Raw genomic sequence first — 10523 nt, 5'->3', positions numbered from 1 at the left:
ATATATATATATATATATATATATATATATATATATATATATATATATATATATATATATATATATATATATATATATATATATATATATATATATATATATATATATATATTAATTTCATTCCATTATGAAATATTTTATAATTGTATTATTTACTATTTTTTTCATAATCAAGGTGTGATAGTAAGTGTATTATGAAATATATTATAATTTATAATATTTGTTAAAACTATGTATATCTTAACAAATATCTGCTATTACTATAGCAATATATATATTCAATACATATATTCATTATACACCGCGTTCCAAATTATTATGCAAATTGTATGTAAGTGTCATAAACACACAGTTTTTTGTTTTTCAATTAAACTCATGGATGGTATTGTGTCTCATGGCTCTTTGGATCACTGAAATGAATCTCAGACACCTGTGATAAATAGTTTGCCAAATGAGCCCAATTAAAGGAAAAGTACTTAAGAAGGATGTTCCACATTATTAAGCAGGCCACAGGTTTCAAGCAATATGGGAAAGAAAAAGGTCTCTTTGCTGCCGAAAAGCGTCAAATAGTGCAATGCTTTGGACAAGGTATGAAAAAATTAGATATTTCACGAAAACGTAAGCGTGATCATTGTACTGTGAAGAGATTTGAGGCTGATTCAGAGCACAGACAGGTTAGTGCAGGTAAAGGCAGAATGAGGAAGGTTTCTGCCAGACAAATTCATCAGATTAAGAGAGCAGCTACTAAAATGCCATTACAAAGTAGCAAACAGGTTTTTGAAGCTGCTGGTGCCTCTTGAGTCCCGCGAACATCAAGGTGTAGGATCCTCCAGAGGCTTGCAGTTGTGCATAAACCTACTATTCGGCCACTCCTAACTAATGCTCACAAGCAGAAACGGTTGCAGTGGGCCCAGACATACATGAAGACTCATTTTCAAACAGTCTTGTTTACTGATGAGTGTTGTGCATCTTTGGATGGTCCAGATAGATGGAATAGTGGATGGAACATGTCCCAACAAGGCTGCGACCACAACAAGGAGGTGGCATTTTTGGCCGGAATCATAGGGAGAGAGCTGGTTGGCCCCTTTAGGATCCCTAAAGGTATTAAAATGACCTTGGCAAAGTATGTCGAGTTTTTGACTTACCACTTTCTTTCATGGTACAAAAAGAAGAACTGTGCCTTCCGTAGCAAAATCATCTTCATGCATGACAATGCACCATCTCATGCTGCAAATAATACCTCTGTGTCATTGGCTGCTATCTGCATAAAAGATGAGAAACTCATGGTGTGGCCACCATCCTCCCCTGACCTCAACCAGATTGAGAACCTTTGGAGCATCCTCAAGCAAAAGATCTATGAGGGTGGGAGGCAGTTCACATCAAAACAGCAGCTCTGGGAGGCTATTCTGGCATCCTGCAAACAAATTCAATCAGAAACTCTCCAAAAACTCACAAATTCAATGGATGCAAGAATTGTGATAGCGATATCAAAGAAGGGGTCCTATGGTAAGATGTAACTTGCCCAGTTAGGATGTTTTTGATTGAATTAGATTTAGATTTCAGTAAATATGACCACCTAATGCTGCAAATTCAGCAAATGCCCATTTTCAGTTCTTTACAACCTATACAATGTTTTAACTCTGTTGTGCATAATAATGTGGAACAGTGCATTTTCAGTTTTTTATTTTTGAAATAAATACTGTTATCATTAGGAGGTTTGTTCAATAAAATTCGAATTATACCCTAATGGTTGATGACTTAAAAATTATACTGACTGTCATTTGCATTGACTAATTATGAAAACCAGAGAAAGATATCATTTGCATAATAATTTGGAACGTGGTGTATATATATATATATATATATATATGTGTGTGTGTGTGTGTGTGTGTGTGTGTGTGTGTGTGTATATATAAATTTCATAATGACATATTTTATTATTAACTATTATTTTTTATATGAAGTGTGATCATAATCAAGTAATGACATGTGCTCAGTATTTATTATATATAATTCATTCATTCTATTATTAAAATATATAATTCTAATTACTATATATATATATATTAACAAATACTTGCTATTACTGTGGTAAGTGCATGTTCAGTATTCATTATATATATTAATTTCATACTGAAATATTTTATAATTGTATTATTTACTATTATTTTTTATATGAAGTGTGATCAAAATCAAGTAATGACGTGCTCAATATTTATTAAATGTAATTAATTACATTATAAAATATGTAATTATTCTACTTATTTTTTAAATATTATAGATGTGTGTGTATATACAGTATATATTCATTCCATTGTTAAATATTTTATTATTTACTATTTTTATATATTTTTATATGTGTGATCATAATCAATTTAATACTTATTCTGTGAATACTATATATTTTTTAATGCAAATTATGACATAAATTCTGCCACAACCAACAAATTTTCCAGTCAATATTCAGTGTACTTGGTTACCTAGGAAACAAAGACCATGCCTAAAATGTGAGATGTGTTAGGAAAAATAATCAAGGTAAATGAATTAAGTTTTATAACACAACACGTGAGTTCAGAGTTGATGGAAATGTTTATGACGTTTCAGAAAAAAGACTGAATTCTCTTGTGATGTGTATGTCTGTTGGAAATTTGTAGTGAACAAATGAAACTAGTGCAAAAAGTCTGTTTATTTCCCAAAAAAAGTCCACAGGGCTGAAAGTAGCCGTAGTTGAGTCATCAGTCTACCGAATTACTCACTGAAGTCATCATAGCGGTTCCTGAATGAACATCTGCAGCATAAAAGTGCCGCAGTACTAACCAAGAGAGCGTGGGTCAAACGAGAAGCAATACTTCTGACAATAGTTTCTCAGAGCAACTGTTTGCTGCGAGCGTGTGTGTGTGAATGAGTCAGAGCGTGAGTGTGTCCATGCTGCGTCCGTCTCTGCCAAACTGACAAAGTGACTCCAGCCGCTCTCCTTCGGCAAGCTGCTGCGGTACATGGTGAACAAAACACAGCAATCTCCGTAAGCGGCCAGCTCTCCCTCCCGCGCATTCTCCATTCGTAGCGCACCACCTAATGCTGCCCACGTCTCGGACCACGTGCCGGTGCCCAGGCTGCGCTGTAGCGGCTGTGGGCGCTCGTGCCCAGGCGAGCTGGTGCCGCTTGGATTGCCCGGCGTGTGCTGGAACGCGACAGCCCGCTGGTCCCAGGGCACCCATCACATGCCCATCTTTAAGCCATCTGCAAAGTAGAGCAGTTCCCGCCAAAGCATTAAATTAAATCCTTGTTTGGGCTGATTAACAAATGGCCTTGTTTTTTTGTGTTCCGTGGGCTTGTTTTTTCCTCCTGTCCTGCTGAAGCTCCATCACGTCGGAACGAGCGTGGCAGAGGCAGCGAGCCTTCGGGAAGTCTCAGGAGTGGCTCGGATGTTTTGGGGGGAAGTTTGCTCAGGATCGCGTCTGTCTCGAAAGCGGCCCGTCCAATTCTCTGTCCCACAGCCATCAGGCTGTCACAGACCACAGACAAATGAACAATTAATCTGGGCTTGTAATTGAATGGCACCCGGTATGATATTTTAATTGTTCAATTGGAGCTGTTTGGATCTCAGAACTTAATTGGAATGGGGCGGCAGGGACTTTGGACGTCCTGTTGCATATTTGCCGAGGATTGCTCAGGTATTACCTGCGAGCTTGTTAGGCAGGGCATTTGTATCGATCGCCGTGCAATTTCATTGAAAAATCAACCGTATTGATCAGTCGCTAACCCCAACTTCTAAAGGTGTTCACCACCCTGGTGCTTGGTAGTAATGCTAACCAACAGGACTGTTCACTTTGACCAAACGCTCTGGAAACTTGATGGTGGAAGCATCACCGGCGCCTGCCAGACCAACTGTCCGCCTACTGTTTTGGATCTAAAGAAACAAATTTCACGATTGAGAAGCCAGTAAAAATGGTTTGATGAAACAGCACTGGCTGGGTTCGAGCGACATTTGCTTTTAGTCACGCAGCCCCTTCTGTTCAACCCCTGGCTCTGTACTCCACGCTGGTTAACAAGACACCATGGCTGATCCAGGATCAGATCGTTGATTAAACTCTTTGCTTTGCGTTTGTCCATAACGGATCCACTAATAACAAGAATAATGTTGTGTCTGACAGTTTGTGCTCACTTTAGAGATGACAAAAGCATTTTTTATATCATATCATATATCAGATCATATCATATGTGACCCTGGACCACAAAACCAGTCATAAGGGTCAATTTTATGAAATTGAGATTACTGATTACATTTGATTATTTTGGGAAACTGAATGAAAAAGCTTTAATGTTAATTTGTATTGGTTTGTTAGGATTATGGCAATGTTTGGCCGAGATGCAATTATTCTGGAATCTGAGGATGCAGAAAATTTTAAATTTTACTTCCAGAAAATATTTTATGTCCAAGTGGACCAAAAAGGGAACCACTGAGGGATTTAACATAAATATTAGTATTGTAACATGTAATATGATTTTTTTATTTTTTTTATTTTTATAATTATCAAAGTATTATATTTTTAATTTACAGGACTATTGCAATTTAAAACAGTGAAGCATTTATAGCTTCATTTTTATTATTAAAGTTAAATCAAAATAATACTAATTTTTTTACACACAATTGAGGAATACAACAAGCAATTCATCATAAAGAGGCAAAAAACAAAACAAAAAAAAAACAGAAAATGCTCATAATACAAAGTTTCAGACATTGTTCAAATTAGCATAAACTAGACAGGAAGGGATTAAGGGGGAAAAAAACATAATTTTACATTATTATTGTTTATATTATTATTTCTTCTTTTGTCGGTTTTAAGTGTCAGAAAAAGAAAATTAGAGACTGATGAGAGACATGTCGCAAGCTGGATTCAAACCTACGTTTGCCATTTGAGCACCGCAACATGCCTGGCCAGTTCTTTATGGCCTGGTTTCACAGACAGTCATTTTTTTAAACATTCCTTAGAAAAAAACATTACTGGCATGCATCTCGAGACAAAACAAGGGCACTGATATATTTCAAGACCAATCAGTTCAAGTTTCCTCAGTAAAAACAGCTCAGACTTACATTTTAGTCTGGGAAAACCATGAGTATAAGTAAAACAAATTAAGCTAAATACTGTCTTTAAAAAGTTTTATCTGCAGAGAAAATATCTCGGCCAGTGATAAATGGTAGTCATAGCGATCAGGCATAAATTTATCTCTGTGTAGACTCACAGCCCACTTGTATTCTTCGTCCCTTTCCCCTTCTTTTTTTGTACCTTTTGATTGGAAGGCGGATGCCTCTGTTCAGCTGTTCCCTCCTACCCAGCGATTCCTCTTCCTCATGGAGGCATACCGGCGAAGACCTCCGTCTCCTCAAATTAACATGAGCAGGTGTTTTTCTCTGATGTGTTAATTAGGAGAAGCTGGTGTCATTATGCTTTAAGTGGATGTTACAAATAGAACATGTTGTTTATTTTCTCTTCTGCTGAAAAAAAAAGTGATCAGAGCTGTCACGAGGCTCATGTGTCACTTAGAGAAGATCGTGGCTAATTACCAGGAGTTCAGAATCAGAAACTACATGTCTGCGGATTCTCCTGTGTCTGCGCTTGAACGAATACCAGATTGTCTATCTTAATAAATACGATCAGCAAGAACAGATTTAAACACTCGAGTCCCAAGGTTAGATTCAGCATATTTTATCAAAGGATTGTGTAGCGTGAGGGCTTAATCAATGACAGAAATAGGATGCGTTCATGTTTTCTGACTTTAAAAAGATTTATTAATTAGCCTTTTTTGCTCATTTACTCTCTATTTTTCCTCTCGCAGTTATTTTAATGGCTTCAGAAGGCTTGAAATATTGCATGTTGTACTGCGTTTGTACAGGTATAAATGCACTGTATGTTATGAAATTTCCTTGTGTTTAAGTTTCCATTGTTCACTGTACGAAATTGCAAATGAGCAAGCGTGCTTGGTTTCAGCATCCAGCATGCATCACTCAGCAGGCAGATGTTGTGTGCATTATCACTCTTGAAGCCTGTTATTGGACTGTGTGTGCGTGCGGCTTTGCCCCCTGCGTGGTGATGCTGACACCCTTGTAATCCTGCTGTTTATTATTAGATAGCACAGGCTGTTGCACCAGAAGTTTTGCATGATAATACGGCATGACCAGCTGCTCAGCAGATGTTGTTTTTTGAGGCTTTAGCATAGAAAGGTTAAAGGTGTCTGTGCTGCCCCCTGTGTGGATTCTGTGACCCCCTGTGTGGTGCGTTTCCGCACGCGTTTTACTGTAAGCCAACCTGGTGCCACCGTCCCTGGTTTGGCTTGTTCTAACACCTGCCCTCAGATTTAGGCAGATGATTCAGTAGCTGACAGCTGGACTAGCTGCGGTAAACATGTTAACATTTTAATCCTGTGTTTAGTCATATGCAAAGTCAAAATTAAGTCAATTCGATGGATAAGCACCATCTAATCGTGTTCATTCTGTGCGTTTGGGATATTAATCTTGTGGTATTAATGCATGCAGTTGGTCTCTACTCGAAACGATTTAATCAAAGCTGGTAATGTGTTTTCTCACAGTTCTGTGCAAAAGAAAAGAAAGTGTGAATGGGAGGTTGAGTTTTTATTGTGCGTGTATTTGCATAAGTCTTTTGAGGTCATGTCTTTTAAATAAATGTTTCTTTTTTTTCCACAGGTGAATATATTAAGAATTGGAGACCTCGCTACTTCCTGCTAAAAACCGATGGGTCCTTTATCGGATATAAGGAGAAGCCACAGGATGCAGATCTTCCCTACCCTCTCAATAACTTCTCTGTTGCAAGTAAGTGATGCCTTCAAAGCAAGACACATACAATTTTGTACATTTTTCTTTTAATCTCTATGAAAAGACTGAATTCACTGATCTGTATTAAGTCCAAAGTTAAACTACCTGTCAAAAGTTTTTGAACAGTAAGATTTTAGTGTTTTTTTTAAAAGAATTCTCTTCTGCTCACCAACCTGCATTTATTTGATCCAAAATACAGCAAAGGCAGTAATATCGTGGATCATGTGACTGCAGTAATGATGCTAAAAATTCAGTTTTGAAATCACAGGAATAAATTACATTTTAAAATATATTCAAATAGAAAACAATTACTTTAAATAGTAAAAATATTTCAAAAAAGTATTGCTGTACTTTGGATCAAATAAATGCAGCCTTGGTGAGCAGAAGAGACTTCTTTAAAAAACATTAAAAATCTTCCTGTTCAAAAACTTTTGACTGGTAGTGTACAGTATGTCCATATACTAATTTGACAGCTAAAAATTGCTAACACAGATAAGCACAATGTGGTTTTTAATAGTCTATTGTGGGAATAATTTAAACATATAAAGGTCCCATATTGTCAAAATCGAAATTTCCTGGCTTTTTTCATGATAACTGAGGTCTAGGGGCTATGTAACTACCATATAAGTTTCAAAACAGTCAATCCACAGGAAGATGCACACAGCCTGCTTAAAGTAGCTGTTCATTTTCACGAGCTGCTGTGACTTCTGTAAAAGTCACTGCCTTCAGTCACCACCCTTAGCAGCAACCACCGTCCCACCCTCCTTTTGTCAAACCCCCAACAACATCGCGTCCATTTTATTGCTAAGCAACAACAACACGAAAACAAGTCGAGAAAACGCTGTTCAGTCTATGGATGTCAGGAAACTACATCATTGCACAGGCTTCAGAACAACGTTAACATAAGAGACCAGTGGCAGTCAACTTCAGCCTCTTTCACTCAGCCATTCCGGAAAATAAACAGATAATTTGTCCCATGATTTGTTCATTCACAGTTGTTTTCCGGAATCTGTGCGTGCTTTACACACAACTCGTAAAGACATGTGACATTTGGATGTGAGGTGTAATGCGACGCGTACATTTCACTAAACGTAAACTAACCTGACGAACAATCTGTGCTTCTGCGCTGATAGTGAGGAGCTCCCTGATCGCTGCTTCATTCCACTTTGCATGTATTTTTCCTTTGTGAAGAGTCACACGGTAACGTGCATCATCACTACAACACTGCCTTTATGGCATTTGGTTCTGGCTTTTGTTCACACAGCGCTCGTTCCTGTAATTTTCCAGAATCAGCGTGCATTGTGAAAGGGGCTTTACTAAAGCAACAGTTACGTAGCTTACTGCATTCGGTGTTTGAAAAAGAAAAAACATTAATGATCATTCTGAAATATCCTGTTGAGTATCAGCAGGCTAGGATCTCTCTATGGCTCTGGGCTAGGCTACAGCATGCATAACTGTAGTTATTTGTGGTTGGCCTGGCTGTGCGTCACTCAGAAAACAACAGGCCAATCAGAAGAGAGGCTCATGAATATTAATTAGACGGGCCAAAATCGACCTGTTCTTGACAGAGCTCCTAAAAAAGGAGCTGTAAAAATATATTGAGATGGATTTTGGCACTTATACCGCAGATACATATTCTTAAGGACATCAACAACTAAAATAAACCTCCAGAAATGTGTACAATATGGGACCTTTAAAGTAATAATTTAATCATTTTAACAATTTAATATAATGCAAGCCGTAATAGAATTTCTCTCTGACCATTAGAAAAAAACAGGCTGTTTTTGCCAATGTACCTTTAAATTATGAACATGTAAAATGACCAAAAGTTTGTGGTATATTTCAAAAGTCTCACAAAACAAGTGCAGAAATACCACTCAAGCTATTAAGGCAAATCTGAAATGATCCTTTCTAATGTTGGGATCCTTTCACATGTGCAAAAATGTGATTTAGCCATAATGCTTTGCAGTTCTGTTTCACTTCATTCTACTTATCTGAGTTTTTAAAGGGGTCATGAACTGAGAAATTAAAATTCTTTTGATATATGAGCGGTCTTTGTACTATAAAAACATCCTGTACGTTTCAGAACTCAAACCTTTCTTGTTAGTCTAAAAACAGCTTATATTGAGCTCAATCTGCCACAATGACAAGATGTTCCACTTTATGATGTAATAGTGTGGCTAAACACCGCCTCTGCAGAAGAAGATCAATGCCTGCTTCTACATCACTGCCTTTTTATTCCCGCCCACCGATTCGCACATGCATAAATAATGATAGAGGCAAATGCAGGTCTACGCAGAAACCAAATGATAAAGAAGATGATGTGCAGTGCCAAGCTGTGGAAAAACACAATCTTTGCATTGCCTTTCTATTCAAACAGAGCGTTCAGATGAGGACAGTCAAAACAGGACAGAAAATAGCCTATTATATCTAAATTATGATGTTTTTGATGTAATAATCATGATAGCATTATAAGTGGACCTCAGAGAACAGTACAAAATAATAAAAAAAGGCAGTTCACGACCCCTTTAAAAGATTTTTGGTGAATAAATATTATATTTCAGTGGAATAAAATCATTGAAAGCTGTGACTTCTGGAACACAACTCAGCCTCAAGCGCATGGCTTTCAGCGCTGGTTTCTGGACACGTGCTGTGAGCGGCTCCCCATCCCTCCATCCGTCAAAAGGCCCAGCCAGGTTTTAATCTAAAGGCTGGAGGAGCGAAGGGTGGCCATACATCCGGCCTGGGCCGCTTGGCAGTGGGAGAGGATTGCCACATCTGTTGCAGAAAGCTGGGAGGCCAGGTGGTGCTGGGAGGCTGATAGCCTAATGCACTCTCTGAAATGGCATCGCTCTCACCCCCTGTGCAACGAGCTGCCACCAGACTGCCTTTCCTCCGGACCGCTCTCACAGAGTCCTGTACGAAGCCTGACCAGCCCTGCATCTGCTCCCTAGTACACCGCAGTCCATATTGACCAATTTGTCTTTTTTAACAATGATTGCAGCATATGACAAATCGCTTCACACGGTGAGATCCACCAATTTGTTCCGTTTAGAGCTTCCACCACCAAAGATGGAAACCCTGATTTATACGTACCGTTGGATTTTTTAAATATATATACACTGCCGCTCAAAAGTTTGGGATCAGTAAGATTTTTAATGGTGTTTAAAGGCGTTTCTTATGCTCATCAAGGCCGCATTCAATATATTGTGAAATATTATTTCAATTTCAAATAACTGTTTTCTATGTGAATATATTTTAAAATCCAGTCTTCAGTGTCACATGATCCTTCAGAAATCATTCTAATATGCTGATTTATTATCAATGTTGAAAACAGTTGTGCTGCTTAATATTTTTTGGAACCTGTGCTACTTTTTTCAGGGTTCTTTGATCAATAAAAGGTTAAAAAGAACAGCATTTTTTTTTAACTAGAAAGGTTTTCTAACAATATAGACTACTGTTCAAAAGTTAGGGGTCAGTACATTTTTATTCTTTTTATTCTTCTTAGAAATTAACACTTTTATAAAGTAATAAAAAGGGATTTACATTGTTAGAAAAGATTTATATTTCGAATAAATGCTGCTCTTTTTAACCTTTTATTCATCAAAGCATCCTGAAAAAAAAAATTTCAGGTTTCAAAAAAATATTTGGCAGCATAACTGTTTCCAACATTGATCATTTTAATAATAAA

The 10523-nt window shown here is 37.5% G+C and overlaps 1 protein-coding gene across 1 annotated transcript in view; it reads left to right on the top strand.

Moving 5' to 3' along the window:
- akt3a (v-akt murine thymoma viral oncogene homolog 3a) overlaps nt 1-10523 on the top strand; it is a 124926-nt gene that overhangs the window by 81911 nt on the left and 32492 nt on the right. The window contains exon 4 of the mRNA XM_073834085.1: nt 6704-6829. Coding sequence (XP_073690186.1) covers nt 6704-6829 — 126 coding nt within the window. The remainder of the gene's footprint in view (nt 1-6703; nt 6830-10523) is intronic.

The sequence above is a fragment of the Garra rufa genome, chromosome 2 (assembly GCF_049309525.1).
Source record: "Garra rufa chromosome 2, GarRuf1.0, whole genome shotgun sequence".
Taxonomy (NCBI): domain Eukaryota; kingdom Metazoa; phylum Chordata; class Actinopteri; order Cypriniformes; family Cyprinidae; genus Garra; species Garra rufa.
The sequence above is the reverse complement of the archived record's forward strand: the minus strand, read 5'-3'. Positions and strand labels throughout refer to the sequence as shown.